We start from the raw sequence: 20,715 nt of genomic DNA, 5'->3' as shown, positions 1-20,715 counted from the left end.
TTATGGTGACAGTGAGCAGGGAGAATACCACCGACTGCCAGAACGAACCGATCTGTCTTGGAAGAAGTACGGCCAGAATGTTCCCTAGAAGCAAGGATGGTGAGAGAAGTCAGGACCAGGTAGTGTCTCATTCGGTTGGATACACGGTCGTAAGAGTTAGAACCAACTCCGGAGCACCCAACACCACCGCCATGGCTCCTCGTGAAGTGTTACGACAGCAGACTATGGGCACGTCAGTGCATGTGATGAAGTACCAGGGCAGTGCTGTGTTCACAGTGCGATCACGTCACAGCAAATGCAATCATAACTGCTACTGCAGCGCCCTTTCTCCCACCCTATTGCTTCCAGACAGGAATGGGGCAAAAGGCATGGAGCCTCCCAGAGAAAGCACGTGATGGATACTCCGGATCAATGTGAGCACTGGGAGCTTCCTGGAAAGGTTGCTCCGCAGGAGATACAAACCGGGAGCCTCAGGGGACTCACTGGCACGGTTGAGTAAGGAGGCAAAAACGTGTTAGCCACACAGACACTGCAACACACTCTTTAGCACATATACAGACTTTCTTCAAATTCCTGGGTAGCAGCCTTAGTTCTGAAACTGACAGTGCTTTGCAAGAAAATCCAATGTTCAGAGACACAAAGAAAAAAACAAGCACACGGGGGGAAAATATAACTAAAGAGCATTTATTTTTGGCTAGGATTTGTATCTTGAGGATGTAACCAACTGTTGTTACCACGCCCACCCCCACTACCATCTTGTGGAAGGATTAATACATGAAGGTTCTACAGTGGATATGAACACGTGGAAGATTCGGAACTAACATTAACTGACAAGGAACAGTTCTCTTGTAAGCCATCGTAAAAATGTTTAAGTAAAAAAAAATGAAAGAAAAAAGAAAAGGTGGGGAAGTGAGGGAATCAACAGGAAGTTCAGGTTGAACACATTCACTCCTGGCTACAGTGTCCACACGACGGACACAGGACTACTATAATACAACCCCCACTACAGCACACTGTACACGGCTGTGTTCCAGGCCCCCCCCCCCAGATGCTTCCAACTCAACTATTTCCCAGCCTGTTGCGCCTGCCGACGAAGGAGCACGTAGATCTTCTCCTTAATCCAGTCTTTGTTGTAAGGCTGGTATGTCTGGGTATCAGCTCGGTAACTGAGGAACAAAAAGGTTATAAGCAAGGTTAGCGTGGTCTGTTCTAGTCAAATTTTATACCCCGTATCTATCTCAATGTTAGCATAAATGTGCACATTCCATGCGTGGATCCAACAGCTATGGGATGATTACGCACCCCCTCAATTAAGCGATAGGAATTTTGGCGTACTAAACACAATCTTGTAGTACAAAAGGCAAGGTCTAGAAATCTCTCTAGAGGTAGGTGATGGTGTGCCCTGGGGCTGTGGAGGGCACTCAGATACTCACCCGTTTTCTTGGACCTCAAGTCTTGAATTGCTGGGAGGGAACTAATAATTTGTCGTCACCCCCCACCCCCACCCCCGAAGAGGGAGGAGCAGGCCAAATAAGCATGGGAAGCTATGATTACAATGTTGATTTTTTTTGGACAACGCATGGCCAGAAACCACGGGTCCTTTCTCCTACATTTGCTAGTTTTATTGTTCTTTTTAGGGTGAAAGATGGCTTTCCATTCCCATTAAGAGTTGCAATCTTGTCCTAAGACTGGCTGTACAACTCTTCTTGATGTGCCAAAACCACTGAATTACATGATATGTGAATTGTATGCCAATCAAACTGTTGGAAAAAGAGGATTACAATCTTGGGTACCCACAGGGCAGTCTGTAGGATCACTAGGAATCAGAATCTAACCGATGCCAGTAAGCTTTTCTGTGATTAAAACCCAAAGACTAGTATGACCTTCACATACCTAAATTTATTTTGAGGTAAAAGGGGGGGGGGGAGCAAAGGGGAAAGATGCATGACTGAGCCTCCATCGTCTGGTCTGAATTGCTTTGCTGCCTTGCTGTCTGTCATGCAGAGCACGCAGGAAAGTGGAACAGAAGCAATTGGGTTAAAACGTTAACACCTTTCCATTTGATTCCATTTTGACCCATTTTAAATTTGTTCTAGCTTTTAATATTTTCTTTTCTATTAAGCTTTTCTGTGTTTTGTATTATTTCGAAAATATATAGGTATGAAATTCAGGACAGGTAACTCTATAGACAGTAACTGGATTCATGGTTTCTTGGGGGGCAAATGGGGAGCTGACACTGAGGACAAGGAGAAGACAATCTTCTACAATGGATTGCGGTGATGATTGCACAACTCCTTTTACTATGACTGAGCTGCTAAATAGGGAACATGAATTTCAGATCGATGAAACAGAAAAGCTTAAGTGGAGAGCAAATGCTTTGAGAGTGATTAGGGCAAAGAATGTACGGATGTGCTTTATACAACTGATGTATGTATATGTGTGGATTGTGATAAGAGTTGTATGAGTCCCTAATAAAATGTAAAAAAAGAAAAGAAAAAAAAGAAAATGACTAGGGCAAAGAATGTACAGATGTGCTTTATACAACTGATGTATGTATATGCATGGATTGTGATAAGAGGTGTATGAGCCCCTAATAAAAAGTTTAAAAAAAAGAAACAGAAAAGCATTGCTTGCACAAAGATTTCTCTCACCCTGAAGCATGAGAAAAGGAAACCTTATTATCACCTGTAACTCCCTCTTAAATCTAATGCTCGAATGATCACAAGACAATTTGTTTTTTCCCAGAAGACAAAGTTTAAAGGTAAAAAGTTTCAAGAGTCAGGCTGGCCAGGTTGAGCAACAGCAGAACTCCCAGTGCCTTCAGGAGGGTTTAGAGGGCAGGTATCGGTTAGTAGCCAGTATCAAGGGACCTTTGAGGGAATCAAAAAAAGAGGGAGATCATATCCACCAGACCTCAAACTTGAAATCTACCTCCTTACCCAGTAACATTTCAGGGACCAAATGAAAGCTAAAACATACCACACCACACCCACCCACCAGAGTTTTCAAATACAAAGAATCATCAGCATTTCACAGCCACGTGCACCACCTGGTGGAAACAGTGCACTGCATCCTAGAAGCCTGGCGTGTAGTTCAACTACAGAAGTAATTTAGGGGCAGCCCAGAGAAGCAAATGACTGGATTTGCCGTTTTCTTCTTTTAGCTGGAATTTTAATTTCTCAGCATAATTTCACACACATACAAATGGTAATAAGGAAACATATCAAAGCAGGAATGGTTTAGCACCATCGATAGTACAATCTTCCCCACCAATTGTTAGGTTAGAATTTCGCTTATTAAAATGCATACACTTCATTTTACAGAATGTTTAACATGGGGGAGGGTGACAAGAGAGGGAAGAGTCCTTTAGTTATAAAGTGAGAAGCATTCTAAAAGTTAAAAATTTTCTTTTAATATTCTCTGCTCATGCTTCCCAATTAAATGGAATCATATACTTTACGATAAAACAGAATAGACTGCAATGGTAATTAATGAACACCGGAAGAAGCAAATTTTTAAAGGAACAGAATTTCTTAGAACTGTACTATCTGGGGTCACATCTGACTCAATGGTGGCTGAGTTTGGGTTTTGGGGAAGTACAGTATCTGGGCAGAACAGCCCAAAATAGATGTCATCACCAACATGACCCTGCTGGCTGGTAAGCATACAGGGGTCTATCAGTTTGTATATTGTTTCCGACTCATGAAATATTCATAATTTCCTCTCTATGGAAGGCTGTGTATTGATGATTATTAATGGCACTGAAAAGGAGATAGATTAATACTCCCTAGCTTTTGGAAGAGGAGAATCTTGTAGCTACTGTTATGGTGGGCTAAGCGGTAACACCAGCAGGGCTGGCTCTCCAGCCACCAAGGAGAGAGCATGTGAATTTTCAAAGTCCATCATTCTAGTGACATACACATGTGTATAACAGATGTATGTGCACAAACATGCATAATATATGAATATAAAAATGTGAACAGATGCCAATTTAGACATGTAGTCAAAAAAAGCAAATGGATGGACCTATAGAGAAAAAAATGGTTCTAAATTCTCCACTTGGGACAGAAACATAACCAATAACAACTACAGTATCCAGTCTTTGCCAAAAAAAAAAAAAAAAAAAAAAGTATCCAGTCTTTCAGAAAGACTGTTAAGAACTTCATAGCCGCATGAGTCTCTTATCTATACTACTGAAATAATGTAAAGTGTGCACATTTAGCTCTTGGGCTTACATGGTGTGGCATAAAGTTAGAATAGCTATGTTCTGTCAAGACATACTTGAAGCATGTCCCTTATACCCAGTTTTTTTTGGGTATGTGTGCAATTTTCGGTATCAAAACAAACCAAAAACCAAATTCACGCCAGTCGATGTTGACTCTTCTGAACCATCTGTGGGTTTCAGAGGCTTTTTCTAGGAGTAGAAGCCCTGTCTTTCTCCTGTCTAGCTATTGGTGATTTCCAAACTGCCAACCATGTGGATCGCAGATCAACTCCTAACCACGACACCACCAAGGCTCCTTTCAAATCGGACAGACTGACAGCTCTTCATGGTTACCAATTCACCTCAAAGAATTTGACATCCATGAGCCATTCTCTTCATGGCATAATCTTAAAGAACCAGTTAAAACAAAATCCCTGCTTTGACCTGTCAATCTAGTTCAAAACTCGGGTCCTGCTCTGTTTGCCACACAAGCACTGGATCTCAAGGTCCTGTGAGGCAGAGCTCATCAAACTTTACAAATGAGGAAAGAGACTTCGTTACACCAAGGAAATAGGCCCAAGGGAATGAGCGCACGATGGTAGAGCCAGGATCCAAACTATGCTTAATTTCAATAGCGACAACTTACTGTTATGTTCTTAATCAGTGAGTGTCTCCTGCGATGAGTTAAACAAGATTCTGGATTTAAGTAATTTAATATTAGGAACAAACACCACATCCCAAAGCATTGGGTGGGGTTAGATACTCCCTGTCTCCATGGGTGATTTTTATAAAATAACAAAGCTGCCGACTTAAAAAAAAACAACAACACCTACAATTAAGAATGAATTGAGGCTACCGTCATATGTTAAAACCAAAACCAAAATTAAAAACCAGCCCATTTCCATGGAGCTGATTCTGATTCCCAAGAAGCCTCAAGGATCGGGAACTTGTGGCAGAGGGCCCTAAGGCTGCAATCTCCCCGAAGCAGACGGCCACCTCCTCCCGAAGAGCAGCCTATGGGTCAAATGGCTGACCTTTCAGTTAGCAGCCCAGAGTTAGCTCCGTGTCATTGGGTCTGCTTTTGTCACATCACCTGTGTTAAAATCTTATTCTGTGTTAACTGAAGTATCTAGTCAGTTTTTAAATCCAGGTGCAATAATTTCCCAGAACAAAAAGATACTTTAAAACTCCTAGTTTCATGAAGTAATGAACTTCAATATTCTGGGAATGTAAGATGCCACAAACTTCAGCATGTAATAAGCAACATGGGAGGGCTTCCCACCTTTTTAAGACACCCCATCAATTCAGCTCTCTTCACAATTAACCCAGAAGTGCCTTAAAAGACAGGCCTGATCTGCTTCTGATCAAGAGTTGTGTTCAGTTGGAATCTGCTCAATGGTAATCAATTCTTTAAGCCCAAGAATTAAGAGAAGTTATACATAATTTAAAAGCCATGCCTCAAGTTGTATTATATACATGACAGACTTATTTATTATTTCTTTAGTATCTATTTCGTGCAGGTACAATTCTCTTGGGGCCTACAATAAGCTGTCTTACTGGGCTGTCTCCATTCCACACCTCTCCCCTCCCTTCATGCCCACTTAACATTTTAGGTCAGCCAGTCAAAATTACATGGCTTTCAACACCTGAGTGAATACATTGGGTCTTTCTGTGTATAATGTCAAACTGTAAGCAAATCGACCAAGAGGGGTCTTCAACTGCTCAGGGAAAAATGGGAGTAGAAAGAATGAACATTTCCCACGAAGCTTTCAGGACTCACTTGTACAGGCATCTGAAACCAATACAGAGACTAGTAGTTGCAGCTTTGGTCTCTTACAGACCCAAAACAGGACCACTTGAAATGTTTGGAACAAGAAAAGGAAAAAAAAAAACGAAGTGGAGAAAACAAGCTTCTGTTGGGGAATCACACAGCTTCAGCCAGGAGGCCGGCCTGCCACCAGCTGTGATTAAAAACAACAGGGCTTTAAACCAGTTCCTGATTGTGCCCACGAAAACAAGGGCACATGGTGCGTGACAACTAATCCCCTTGCACGTCATCAAATTCTTACCCGGACAGCAAACTGGCTATGCCCTCAAAGATGGCAGCTGACCATCTGAGTGGGACACCCACACCTCTTTCCCATTGAGCCAACATCCTACCTGTGCAGGAGACGTGGCTTTTCTACAATACACAAAGCACCCTGGGCCCCCAGGCTGTGACTGAGCCACATGCTGACCCGTCCGTCCGCAGTTAGGGCACAGGTCTCTCTCACCAGTGCTCCTGCAGCTTCTTGCACAACACGTGGGAAGTACTCAGAGGCCAGTGACTAAGCCCCACCCCATTATAAGACATTTCCATTTTCCTCTGCATAATCAGGTCTACTTTCACTTAGTCTCCCATCTACTCATGCTGAGAAGATAACTCTGTAAATAATCATTACTTATTTAATACAGTGGGGGTATAAGAAAATTCTACTTAGCAAAAACTGAACTTAGTTTGAAATTTGAGCTGGTATTCTCTCTGTATACTAATTGCATCAACCTGCCAATTTCTGTTTCTGTGCCTTCAATCTTATGACCATGCCGACAACTTGATTTATAACTTACATGTATGCAGATGAAATATAAATTACTACATATCACTCAAATGCAAAGGTCAGTGCCAAGCCCTAGTGAGCTTCCAGTGCTATAAATCACCTTAAATACAGACAAAAAGATTTAGTTCCATGACACAGTGGCTGATACTTACACAAGACAGCTGAGGTCCGCCAGATCATCAATGAAATCAAACAACTGGCTGATGTCGTATGTAATCGAGGGACTGTTGGGGTTCATCCTCTTCAGATGCTCTTCATACATTTTACAAACACCTGGAAGGGAGAAGAACCAAGATCTCACAACTGCGCACAAGTCTATGTACGAGCAGTTACATAGTAACATCAAGATTTAGTCCTATAGCACTGGACTGTGAAAAAATGTTATGGCTGATGGTTTCTGTGACTAGCAATTAAAAGAAAGAAAGAAAAAACCACAACAAATCCACCAGATTGTTAATAAGAAATAAAGGAGTTACTACTTCAAATCACCAGATCAAAAGGACCTTACCTAGGCCAATCCACCAAGTTTTTCAATAAATAAGTATTACTAATGCCCCAGAGTAAAAATAAAAGCAAAATAACAATGCTTGAGAATGATGAATAACAAACGAACATTTCCCAATTTCAAAATCAGGTGCAAATAAATAAAAATGAAAGGGGAGGAAAGAGATTAAGCTTAGGCAGTTAAGATCCTGGAGTCAGACATCTTGAACTCCAGATCTGTCCTTTACTGTGACAACTTGGGCAAATGTTTCTTCAATCCCCTGAACCTAACCTGTCAAAGAAAGACGACGACAATTCAGAGGTGAGGATTATAAGAAATGTTATGTTAAAATTAGCATAATAAGCAAGCACGGAATAAGTAAATGCACTGACAGAAAGCTCCCATCAACATAACTATTTATTAAAGTTTATCATACCTGGAATGTCTACGAGGTTAAAATGAGTAATTTCTTAAGAATTACAGGCCCACAATATAAAACAAATTTTATGCAAAACAATGTACCACTTTGAGTACAAAATTACTTCCATAATTGGACCGCCAGGTAGGTTAAAGGGAATAGGATCAATTCATTTTATTCAAGGAAATACTCCATTCCTAAAAGCATCCTCTACCTTTAAGACTTCCATCATCAAAGAGTAGTAAGTTGAGTGACCTGGGAAAACATGTCCTACACATACACACACAGGCCCTTTGTCTCCTAACTTCACTTCTCCAACGGGCTAGTACAAGGCAATGTGCAGCCACAGAGTTGTCAGGGTTTCTGACTGCTACTGTACACTACACTGCCATCAGGGACACCACTCAGGAATTACTTAATCAGTGTTTTCTGGCTAAGATCACAAAGAGGAAAATCTGCTCCTGGGAGATTGTACTAGAGGGCCTAGTGGAAGCAATTAGACAACACAATAAACACAGCCGCCTCTGCTTGTAGGCGCCTCCCTGGCAGAGTAGTGGGTTATGTGCTGGGCGAGCGGCAGCACCAGCAGTCTGAAATACTGGCTTCTGAGGGATCAAGAGCAGGCTTTCTACTCTTACAGTCAGTCTCGGAAAATCACAGGGAGTCCTACTACCCTGTCCTGTAGGGTCTCTACCAATCAGCATCAGCTCAATGGCACCAAATTTGAAAATCCTCCAGAGTTCGTTCTCTCTCTCTCTCTCTCTCTCTCTCTCTCACACACACACACACACACACACACACACCCCACACACACACACACAGCTATTAGAACAAATATAAAAATCTAGCTAGATTTCAGGAAACACAATCAATTATAAAAATTCATTTTATTTCTATAAAACAAGGAACACCCTGAAATAATTTCCATTTAAATGCATAAAAAATAGAATTCTTATGACTTAACAAAAGTTTAAGACTTCACACCAAAAACTGTAAGATATCACTGCAGTACATGAAAAGAACTAATAGATGGGAGCTCTTGTTTAAGGATTAGAAGGCTTAATTTTAAGATGTCAATACTCCCCCAGAAGGATCTATAAATTTAAACCAGAGGGGAGCGGGGAGGGAGAGGAAAAATGGGGAGCTGATACCAAGGACTCAAGTAGAAAGCAAATGTTCTGAGAATGATGAGGGCAACAAATGTGTAAGACACAATGATGTATGGATTATGGTAAGAGTTGCATGAGCGCACTCTCTCACTAACTGATTCATTCTCTCACTAACTCAAAAAAAAAGTTACATGACCCTCTAATAAAATAATTAAAAAATTTAAACCAATCCTTTATCAAACCTCACAGCTACTTTTGCAGAAATTGACAAACTGAAAATTGAAATGAATATATGTAATAGAACAGAAATGAGAATCTAGAAATAAACACACATGTACAGTCAATTGGTTTTCAATAAGAATACTAAGACCAGGGGTGTTGCACTCAATTATAACATGGGCCATTTGGTGCAACAGGCAAGATTCACACAGGCCACATCAGTTTCAAATTTTGTTAAATTTTATTTTGAAGTGAGGATTCAGGAATATGGATAGGATAATTAAAACACTATAATTGCTCTTAGTTAAGCATTTATTTTATATAATGCATTTATAAAACTAAAATTATTCTTTTTACCTGAAATTAGCCTGCACTTTCCTCCTACTAGTTTTCACTTACCTCTTATGGTGCGACAGGAAAATGTAACAAAGCAACTAATAAAAGACACAAAATGTTGGACAGCCGACAAACAGTAATGCACAATCCTAATGGCTTCCTGCTAAAATGTTCACTAGCCTTACGCTAGCTAGGATTCCTAACAGCACAACCCAGAGTGCTCTTTTTAACCTTTTCACTATTGGATCTGTCTACATGACATCACAGAGTGGCAGACAGATCGCTTCCAAACACGTCGCTGGGCCTGAGTCAGTGCGTTTATACATGTCCACAGGCCCGCAGGAAAGCACTCGGCCACGTGTATACTCCTCTTCAGTAGTTTTACGGTTAACGAGGGAATTGCGTGTACAGTATTGCCTCCATCTCCCCTAAGTGCTATTTTCTTCATGACATTTTTTTCTATTTTCATTGGAGTAGAAGCAGAGATAACTGATGTAAGAGTTTACAGGTGATGCCGTGGGTAGGAGATAGGGTGAGGGGATTTCGGAAGCAGAGGGAGCACTAGAACGGATTGTGATCAGTCACACAACCAATTCTACTTTTTTTAATTTAAAGATCATCTTATTGGGGCTCCTATAATAACTCATACATCAATTGTATCAAGCCTATTTGTACACGTTACCGTCATCATTGTCTAAACCAGTTCCTCCTGCTCCCCCCCCCCCCACCTTCTTCCTACCCTCCTGGACAGCTTGTTTTAAAAGTGATTTAATCATGGGAGCGGGGAAAAAATAAAATGTTCTACAATAGAACGTACAATTGTAATGATTGTATAATTCTTCTCGGTATGATTGAACTACTGAATTGTATATGTGGATGATGTGCCATTAAAATGGGTTAAACAAATTAAGAGGGAAAAGCAGAGAATGAACAATGTGTTAATTAAAGGGTGTGAGTGGTGTACAACTGGTTTAAATGACGTCATCCTGACACACACAAGAGGAACCCTATTTGTGATGATCCCATGTCTGTGTTCTTATCTCAATGGCTTACTTTGGGGAAAATGAACAAACCACATGGCTAAGAGAGGCCTTCTGAGTATTAGTTCACCAAATGGATAAAAAAATTATATTGACCTGGTTCCATTTGCCTTTTCCCCTAAGTTTTTAATTTCCTATTAACATCCTAGAGGCTACAAACAAACCTCAACAGCTTTTAACATTTGTCCAAGAGCAGGCTAATAGGTTCAGAAGACACTCCAGAGCCTGCCTTAACAACTCCAGTGTTTGGGCTTAACAAGAATGTAAAAAGGATGCCAATAAATATTTACAGAATATATAAAATCATGTGATGGTTTTTGAAATTATATACACATATAAACTTGATGAAAAAGAGTACAGTGATACTTTCAGGAAGACAGTATGTGCAATTCTTTTACTCACCTTCCATGCACTCATTCACAGATTCGTAGTCGGCGTAAGTTCTACCTTCTGGCCTCTTGGTAGGCTGGACTAACAAAATGGTGTGAGACTGGGAAAAACAAGGTTCCAATGTAAGTTTCTAATTCAGATTCGTAAAATTAATAATACAAAATCTCCATTCATGACACTAATGGTTGTTGCCCTTCCCCAGGGTGGAGATGATCTTAAATTTAATTACAGTAGCAATATTTTTTCAACCTATGGGTTGAGACACCTTCAGGGGGTCAAATGACCCTTTCACAGGGGGTCAAATGACCCAGATTCATAACAGTAGCAAAATTACAGTTAGGAAGTAGCAAGGAAACAAATTTTATGGTTGGGGGCGGTCACCAAAACATGAGAAATTGTATGAAAGGGTCGCAGCATTAGGAAGGTTGAGAACCACTGTCCTAAGGTTTTCTTAGCCTCTCAGTCCTTGGTGACTGCTCCTTTCTGGAAATTCTATTGCAGCTACTACCTGTAATTGCTTAGCATGGTCCCTTGCACTGCTTTTAAAAACCAACAGCACTACTGACCTTCTTGGCTGAGTGCGTTCCTGTGGGTCTGTCTAGATGCCACGCAGAATTCCCAAAGGCCGAGGGGGTGGTCCAAATCGCACCCGGCTGAGAATCATTTTGCCTACCAAAATGTTTCCCTACACAATTTCTGCTAAGAGTGTAAGGTTGAATAATTAAATTCAAATAGATGCAAGTCTGCTGTAATCCTAATTCTAAACCAAATAAAACATCCTCTTCTTTTGCTGTACCAGTGCTTTGGGACCAAAAGAACCCAAATAGCCCACCCTCTCTCCAATATGTGATAGGATGTCCAAATTATTTTGAAATGATCAAATGGGAGCTAAAACAGCTGATGCCTAGACATTCTGAATAAGCGACGGGAAACGAGTACTTTGAAGATAACATAAAGAGCAAAGGATTATTATATTCCTCCCTTCCCCCTTTTGACTTTCCTCTGATAAGAAAGCGTTTGAGGAGATTTGAGACCTAATTAGAACTCAATGACAAGAGTACGGAACCTCTACTCATCTACACAGACCTCTATACAAAAACCAAATCTGCCATCTGAGTGGATTTCAACTCATATTCTACTTGGTTATTTGCTAAACAAAAAATTTTTGTAACTTACTCACCTCCAAAAATCTTTCAATGGCTCCTTGGTTACGGAAACCCCCCCAACAATCTTTAAGAAGGCAAGGCTGCCCTGCTAGATATAAAGATCACACCATCTGCCAAACACAGCTTAGTCACTGTCTGTTTTTTCAGGACCCTTTCCTTTTATGAACTACTGGTTTGTGTCCCCAAATGATTGTGTCTCCACATTCCTTATGGTCATCTTTTATGGGGGAATGACCGATACAAAATACAGATTTAAAAATCTCCCCCCTTCCATTTTACAATAGGAAAAAATGGTGGTGAAACCCCAAATCACGAGAAAAAGTTATGCATAATTCCTTAAATTCTCAAAGATTATCAAGCAGTTGTGATTCGCTCTGATACATGTCTGCTTACTTTAATTTCTGCATTTTAACAACGTCAAAGAAATGGCATACAGCAGAAAAAAGGGCACGCACGGGGGTAAAATGATATCCCCAGAGTCAAGAGCCCCGACGGCACACCGGGCATGCCCTGGGCCAAACCACCAGCCCCTGGCGGCTGTCCTCTCCTCTCCTCCTCCCCTAGATTCGTTTCCGAAACCCGCAGCGAAGTTCGAATCTGTCCGCTAGGATCACTACGACTCAAGATGGAGTCGAGGGCATCGAGTCTGAGTTTTCTGCTAGTTTGAAGCCGTGTCAGAGAAGCCCTCGGCCGGAAGAGAAAGCTGTGGCCCTAGAAACCCCACACGGCAGTTCGACTCTTTTCTAGAGCTTTGTTCTGAGTCGGAATCAACCGGACAACAAAGGGTTGGTTTGCTTTTAGGCTGGATCCAACACTGTAAAAACCCCGATTCATAACAAATACAACTTGGCAGCGTTCATTATCAATAACGCCGTTGGACCGTGACAAAACCAGCGACCAGAGCCGAAATGTAAGTAAGCCTGGTTTCACGCAGCCCCCGATGGCGTCTCCCTTTTGGAACAACTCCACTCCCACCTCAGCCCGATTCTACGGGATTTCTTTCGGCTCAATGGCCTCACTTTTCACGCTTGAATCCCAACAAAACTTAAGCGGGGTTAATAACAAGGCAGGATCAGGGGACACGGCAATTTAGCGAGATCGAGCGGCACGAGATGCAATTTACGGAAGGAACGAAAGCCAAGGGAGAGCGCCGAGGCCGCACACCGCGGAGGCCCCCGGGCCCGCCCGCCCGGCCCCCGCGCCGAGTGCCAGCTTCCGAGCAGGTTGGCAGACCACCCCGGGCTATTGTTCCCACAGCCCGGCAGGGCGCTGGGAGGGAAAGGGCTCCGCGCCGCGCCGCCCCGCGCGCCTCCGCCCAACACCGGCCGGAGAGGGCGCCGCCTCAGGCACCGACCGCCACGCTGCGCCCGGGCCGAGATCCGCCACGCTGCGCCCGGGCCGAGATCCGGCGCGCAAAAGCTAGGGCGGGCCCAGGACGCGGGCCGCGCTCGGTGGCGGGAAGCAGGAGGCTCGGCCCGCGCGGGAAGGGCGCAGGCGGTGGAAAGGCAGAAGGATGTACGGGGCGGAGGGAGGCCGGGGCCCCGGCGGCCGAGAAGGCCTTTCTCACCATCGTGCCGAACTCTTTCGTCGCAGCCGCTGCCGAGATCCCCGCTGCACACGAGCTCAGCCGCAACGCCGCCAACAGCCAATCCCCGCGAGAGAGGCCGCCGGAACTCGTCGACGTCGCAACGGAAAAGTGCTCTTTGGAGCATAGAGGCGCCGGGCGCGCACTTCCGGCAGCTAGAGCGGACACTGACTCTATTCCGGCCATCTTGGCTAAGGGCAGGAAAGACGTCTCGGAAGGTTTCGCCGCCTGAGAAAGGATCGTTTTTGCCAAGACGCGGCTTTCCGTAACCTCAAAGTTGGACCTTCTGGGAGCAAGGGCGCCGGTATGTGCCGAGAAACGGGCCCTTTCTCACATGCCCGACTCAAAAATGGCGGCAGCCTGAGGACCTCGGGCCATAGGTCGGGTGCAACCCGGAAGTACCTTTCTAGAGGAGGGGGCGGGGAAGTAATCCGGAAGTGGGTGTAGAGAAGAGTTGCCACTTGGCGGCCATGGCAGCTGTAGTCTCGGTACCTCCGGGCCCAGGCCCGGAGGAGCGGGGTGCCGCGGGCAGCAGCGGGTATAGGGCAGAGACAACGTTGCATCACCTTGGCTGCTGAACCCCAGGAACCATCGTCAGAGACCCGCGGGACTCTTCCCCATCCAAGACTCGGAGCCGACTTTGCCGGGACTAGTGGGGCAGGTCCCAGCCCTGGGGGAGTGGGGATCACCGTCGGGCGATCCCCTGGGGGGCCGGGGCGCCCGGGAAGGAACAAGTTCGCTTGAATTTTCCTCCCCTTCTTGCTGCCACCTGGGACGTTGTGTGTGTGTGTGTGTGTGGCAGGGAGTGGGCCCGCTGTCCCACTCTCATTACGACGATCTTAGAGAAAGCTGGTTCGTATATTTACCCTATTGACTTCCCGTCTCTGATAATCCACGGCAATCCGGTGGCTGGCATCAGGGGACACCGACGCGTTGCTGCAAGACCTAAGGTTGCTGCAAGTTTTCTTTAGTGCTAGGAATAGCCAAGCGGCTTGTTGACGGCGCTGCCTCGTGAACGGATCTGCTGGGAAGGAATCCGAAAGTACTGAAAAGCCCTTCTGTGGAATCACCACACGTGTTTAAGAACCCAAGCACCTTGAAACCCACTAGGAATTTATAGTCTGGTGGGAATAAAGAGGGCAAGATGGATGATTTCGTCTCCATTAGCTTGCTGTCTCTCGCTATGTTGGTGGGATGTTACGTGGCTGGAATCATTCCCTTGGCTGTTAATTTCTCAGAGGTAAGAGACGCTCAACTTTCTGTCAGCTCTCAGGAAGGCTGCTAGCAAGTAGTGACAGATGTAAAGGGAAGTGGCTTCCCTGTTAATTTCAGAGCTGAAGATCTTATTAAGGAAGACTTTTAAATTTTTTCCAATTAAAAAGTGGTTGCGTTCTCGCCAGAGGTACTGGCTATTCTGAACCTTGGGCTCCTGCTGGAATTGTAAAGAAAAGTCTACATTTTCTCTAAGAGAGGCATCAAACCTTTCTTTTGATTCCGGGAGTTTCTGAGGAGTCAAGATATCGATTGTTAGGGAGAGCGAATATGCTGTTTGTTCAAATGAATGGAAGTCAATATAACTTAAGCCTTTTGAAAAAGCATATCATTTTTTGATGAAAGTTACTTGTTTTGGACATGCACACTAGGAAGAATGCAAGAAATAAAAGGTGGTGTTTAACTCATTTCCTTTCAAGGAGAAGAACAAAATTTTCAAATCTAGTTAGAAAGGAATTGATTGTTAGTGTGTTTTGACATTTTGGGCAGTTTGGTTACCTGTCATTCTTTGTGCAAACGTCCACTATGGGAAAAGAAGGGTAAATGAAAGCTTTGTTCAGTGAGATTGCAGGAGATGCCTCTGTTGGTGCCCTGGTGATTTCACAAAGCCTGCAGTGCTCAAACGTTTAGGAGGGAAAACGAGATTCAGACAGAACAGGATGTTAGGGATATTTCCTGGGGGTTAATAAAAAAGGCCCTTTTTCCTCGTGCGCTTGTAAAAGTGCAAAGTGGGGTGGTGGTGGTGAGTACCGTACCTTGGCCTGTAGGTTCTGAAAAGGGAAAGGTACAGTCCGGGAGTGAGGTTGGTCTTTGAGAAACCTAAGGGAGGGGAGGCATTGCTGGTGAAATAGCTTGTGTGTGGGAAAGAGAGTGGAGTTTGAGGAAAGTCGGTGCCAGATAGGGAACGAACTAACTGTCCTTGATTCTGGTTTACAGTGACCCGATAGGACAGTAGAACTGCCCTGTGGGTTTCCGAGACTTAACTCCTTACAAGAAGAGAAAGCCTCATCTTTCTACCATAGAGCAGGTGGTAGTTTCGAACTACCTGCCTTGCAGTTAGCCTATTGAGTTACCCCACCAGGATTCCTACCAGATAGAAGGGAAGTTTTGAATTGCTATTTTTGTTGCCTTTTCTATTGATCCCTCTCAGCCCCCCCTTTTAAAAATTGATACTTTTAAGCATCTAATAACAATGAGCTAACTTTTTTGAGTACATACATAATTTTAAAAACATAGTGAGGTGCTGAGGAGGAAATTGGCCCACACACAAGTGTTTGCAGTGCGTTAGACTCGGAGCTGATGTCTTACTTCTAGTTTTCTGTGACTCACAGAATTCTTAGCCACTCTACATAGCAGAGGTAGCAACCTGCTAGCCATGTACGGAATCCAGCCCACTTAGTAGACTTACTGTGTTAGGTTAACAAGGTGCTTCATTTTATGGTTGTTGTTTGCCTGTATTCCTTGAAGGCAGCAGCAGAGAGCCAAGCAGTCCCCGATGGTCAGGCATTCCCCTTGGCCTGTGAAGCTTACTTCTCTTCTTTTGCTTGCCCTAGGCCATATTTGTTTATTTTTAAACTTGTTATTGTGAGTTAGGTTAAGTTTACAGAGCAGATCGCCACTTGTACCTTCAGTTCATCTGTTGGCTTCCCCTCCATGAAGCATCACATACCCCACTTCCTCCCTGGCGCTGTTTCTTGTTTCCATTTCCTTCTTTCCTAACCCTCTGCACTCTGTCCTTGGATGGAACTGCCCTTTGGATCTTAAACAGTTGATTATTATAACCCAGGTTAAGGCCTGAAGGGTGACTAGGGGCCAAAGTCTTCGAGGTTGCACCAGTCTCTGTCCAACCAGTAAGCCTGGTCTGAGGATTTTGAGTTTTGTTCCACATTTTTCTCCCACTCTGCCCAGCACCGTCCAATGGGATCCTTTTCAGAGCAGTTGGTAGTGGCAGTCAGACACCATCTAGTTCTTCTGGTTTGAGGGATATGGGAACTGATGTTTGCATGACATGTTTCCATATGTCATCTAATTTTCAGCTCTTGTTTCTCTGAAAGGGAGAGTTCGATAGTTGCATCTGCGGTGGTGGCACCTATCTTTGTGAATGCTGTTAGGCCAACTGACCTTGCTACCTCCGGGACTATGGGCTGCTTCCCACTGATCTGTTTCCTGGCCTCAGACATCAGCCATGTTTCCTTGTAAACTGTGTGAGAGTGGAACTGACACTATTAGGGTTGACAATTGTGAGATTTGGGGTGGTTGTGTGTCTAAAAATATGGAAGGGGTTTCAAAAAGTCTTTAGAAAAATGGAACTAAAAGATAGTAAAATTTGTCTACAAAGCTCTTGAAGCTCCTCATTTGTAGGTCACATTTACTAAGAACTAGAATTCATCCAAATTAACAGCTGTTAAAATGTTTTCCTTCTGTAAAATGCCTGGAACTTTATCAATTTCAGTATCTCCATGGACTAGCTTGATTCATTATTTGAATATGCAAGTATATGCCACTTAAACTTTATAGGAAAGAAATGTCTGCCTAAGTGGTGTTATTAACAAGGCAATTAATAAAGATAACTTAGTCGGCCATGTCATTTATAGCTTTCTAAATGATGGTCAAATGTCTTTTCCAGTTGGTCTTAAAATTCTTAAATTCATAATATCTATTATTATGACAGGAGCTATATATAATGGCCTGTTAGAGTAAAAAGGAAATTTAATAAACTTAAAGACATTTAAGAATTCAACTGATGTTTTCTTTTAACTGATGTTTTCTATGTCATGGAAACTACTTGTTTGTTCCTGGAAAATTATACTCAACCTGTCAATGTATTGTGACTCAAAAACTAAACCGATAGCCCCTTAGTCGATTCCAACTCAGAGCGACCCCATAGGCCAGGGTAGGACTGCCCTTGCAGGTTTCTTAGGCTAGCTCTTCATGGAATCAGAAAGCCTTATCTTTCTCCCACAGAGTGGCTCGTGCTTTCGAACTGCTGACCTTGTAGTTAGCAGCCCAGTGGATAACCATTTCACCACCAGGGCTCCTTGGGATTTGTGGAGCTATCTTGTTTTTTCGGATGCCCTCCCTGGTGGTGTAGTGAGTTATGGGTTGTGCTGCTATATGTGCAGGATTAGCATTGGAAACCACTAGCAACTCCTGGGGCTTTCTACTCCCATCAAGAGTTACAGTCTCAGGGACGCAGAGGGACACTTCTACACGGTCCTATAGAGCTTCCAGGAGTCGGCATCGGCAACTTTGCAGTGAGTGAGATTTGCTTTTGCAAATGTCCTGGATTGTTCCAGTGCCCCTGTGGGTAGTGTCACTCACATTGGGGACCACTACTCTAGTCGCTTCTCCCCCTTCTTCCCACTGCTGGCAGTCATCAAAGTCTGGTTCTTTCTTCATCTTTTTTGTTAAGTTTGTTTCTTTTGATGTGATCATTTCCTCGACTGTTTTATAAAAGTGTCTCCTATAATATTTGTCGTTGTACATTTTGATATTTTGTTGATTGACCGTTTCCATGATTTTGTAGCAATGCTTTGATGATGTGCCCTGGCACATATACTCATAGCTATAATGGGTACACAGGTGGTGGTCATTTTTTTTCTTTTTTTTTTTTATTAAAAAACATTTTATTAGGGGCTCATACAACTCTTATCACAATCCATACATATACATACATCAATTGTATAAAACACATCTGTACATTCTTTGCCCTAATCATTTTCTTTTTTAAAAATTTTTTTTAAAATTTTAACAATTTATTAGGGGCTCATACAATTCTCATCACAGTTCATACATATACATACATCAATTGTATAAAGCACATCTGTACAGTCCCTGCCCTAATCATTTTTTTCTCCTCTTTTCTTTTTTTACATTTTATTAGGGACCCATACAACTCTTATCACCATCCATACATATACATACATCAATTGTATAAAGCACATCCATACATTCCCTGCCCCAATCACTCTCAAAGCACCTGCTCTCCACTTAAGCCCCTTGCATCAAGTCCTCCTTTTTTTTTCCCCTCCCTCCCCCCTCCCCCCTCCCTCATGTGCCCCTGGTAATCTATACCTCGTTATTTTGTCATATCTTGCCCTATCTGGAGTCTCCCTTCCCCCCTTCTCTGCTGTCCCTCTCCCAGGGAAGAGGTCACATGTGGATCCTTGTAATCAGTTCCCCCCTTCCAACCCACTCACCCTCCACTCTCCCAGCATCGCCCCTCACACCCTTGGTCCTGAAGGTATCATCCACCCTGGATTCCCTGTACCTCCAGCCCCCATATGCACCAGTGTACAGCCTCTGCCCTATCCAGTCCTGCAAGGTAGAATTCGGACCATGGTAGTTGGGGGGAAGAAGCATCCAGGATCTGGGGGAAAGCTGTGTTCTTCATCGGTACTACCTCGCACCCTAATTAACCCATCTCCTCTCCCAAACCCCTCTATGAGGGGATCTCCATTGGCCGACACTTGGGCCTTGGGTCTCCACTCTGCACTTCCCCCTTCATTTAATATGGTATATATATACATATACACATATATACACACACTTATATCGTTGTTTTTTTTGCATGATGCCTTATACCTGGTCCCTTGGCACCTCGTGATCGCACTGGCCGGTGTGCTTCTTCCATGTGGGCTTTTTTGCTTCTGAGCTAGATGGCCGCTTGTTCACCTTCAAGCCTTTAAGACCCCAGACACTATCTCTTTTGATAGCCGGGCACCATCAGCTTTCTTCACCACATTTGCTTATGCACCCATTTGTCTTCAGCGATCCTATCATGGAGGTGTGCAGTCAATGATATGATTTTTTGTTCTTTGATGCCTGGTAACTGATCCCTTTGGGACCACTCGATCACACAGGCTGGTGTGTTCTTCCATGTGGACTTTGTTGCTTCTGAGCTAGATGGCCGCTTGTTTATCTTCAAGCCTTTAAGACCCCAGTCACTATCTCTTTTGATAGCCGGGCACCATCAGCTTTCTTCACCACATTTACTGTTCACCCATTTTGGCTCCAGCCGTTGTGTCGGGAGAGTGAGCATCATAGAGTTCCAATTTAATAAAAGAAGGTATTCATGCATTGAGGGAGTGTTTGAGTAGAGGCCCAAGGTCCTTCCGCCACCTTAATACTTGACCTATAAATATAGACACATAGATCTATTTCCCCATCTTCCTATATATATTTGCATGTACATGTCTTTGTCTAGACCTCCATGAATGCCCTTTGACTCCTAGCTCTTTCCTCCATCTCCCTTGACTTTCCTCCTGCCCTACTACCATGCTTCATTGCCACCTGGGCTAGAGTATACCTCTTCTCTAAGCAACCTTACCCTTGATCATTTCCCACCATGCCTGCCACTTCCCCTTCTCTACCATTTGGGGTCCCATGTTTTTCCCTTGTCCCTGGGTTTGTTAACACCACTTCCTTACCCCCCCTACCCCCCCACCCCAAGTCCCCCCGGAACTGTCGGTCCCGTTGTTTTTCCTCCAGATAGTTCATCCAGCCTGTCCTATTCAGACAGACCTGTGGAGTCACTAACATGCACGAAAACAAGACAGAGGAAAACAAAGCAACAGTATACAACCAGACAACAAAACAACAAAAACAAACTACTGACAAAGAACAGAACAAAACAGTTCACAAGAGAAAAGCTTGTAGTTAGTTCAGGGATCGTTTGCTGGCCCTTAGGAACGTTTTCCAGTCCAGTCTGTTGGGGCACCACGCCCTGGCCCCAAAGTCCACTTTCAGCATTCCCTGGGGACCTTGCCACTCCATTCCCTTGCTGTTCCGCTGCACTCCCCCAGTGATTTGCCTCGGTGTGGTGGGATCAGGTCAGGTGCAATTCCCACACTGTGTCTCCGGTGCTGTCCCCTGTATCGCCCTTAGTCACTGAGG

General features: G+C 43.8%; 2 protein-coding genes across 3 annotated transcripts in view; one reads left to right on the top strand and one right to left on the bottom strand.

The window, feature by feature from the left end:
- Positions 1-663: 663 nt before the first annotated feature.
- Positions 664-13,673, bottom strand: ERH (ERH mRNA splicing and mitosis factor). Its single transcript, XM_075531274.1, has 4 exons — positions 13,531-13,673; positions 10,810-10,897; positions 6,954-7,074; positions 664-1,166 (listed from the first exon to the last, which is right to left on the bottom strand). Exons 1-4 carry the CDS (start codon positions 13,531-13,533, stop codon positions 1,064-1,066), a joined length of 315 nt encoding a protein of 104 aa, XP_075387389.1. The 5' UTR covers positions 13,534-13,673; the 3' UTR covers positions 664-1,063.
- A 302-nt stretch (positions 13,674-13,975) lies between these two features.
- SLC39A9 (solute carrier family 39 member 9) overlaps positions 13,976-20,715 on the top strand; it is a 36,618-nt gene continuing 29,878 nt past the window's right edge. Inside the window, exon 1 of one of the 2 annotated variants that reach the window (XM_075531272.1) lies at positions 13,976-14,788. In XM_075531272.1, coding sequence (XP_075387387.1) covers positions 14,693-14,788 — 96 coding nt within the window. In that variant the 5' untranslated portion in view covers positions 13,976-14,692. The remainder of the gene's footprint in view (positions 14,789-20,715) is intronic. The other variant, XM_075531273.1, reaches the window with a different exon arrangement.

This window comes from Tenrec ecaudatus, chromosome 14, assembly GCF_050624435.1.
Source record: "Tenrec ecaudatus isolate mTenEca1 chromosome 14, mTenEca1.hap1, whole genome shotgun sequence".
Taxonomy (NCBI): domain Eukaryota; kingdom Metazoa; phylum Chordata; class Mammalia; order Afrosoricida; family Tenrecidae; genus Tenrec; species Tenrec ecaudatus.
This window is presented reverse-complemented; position numbering and strand designations above follow the sequence as displayed.

What these genes read in the sequence shown, in the direction of transcription:
- ERH (XM_075531274.1), bottom strand. An exon ending in TGTGAATGAGTGCATGGAAG is followed by an intron (nt 7,075 to 10,809) that starts GTGAGTAAAAGA and finishes TCTCCCTTCCAG; the next exon opens with GTGTTTGTAAAATGTATGAA. An exon ending in GCGGACCTCAGCTGTCTTGT is followed by an intron (nt 1,167 to 6,953) that starts GTAAGTATCAGC and finishes TTTGTTCCTCAG; the next exon opens with TTACCGAGCTGATACCCAGA.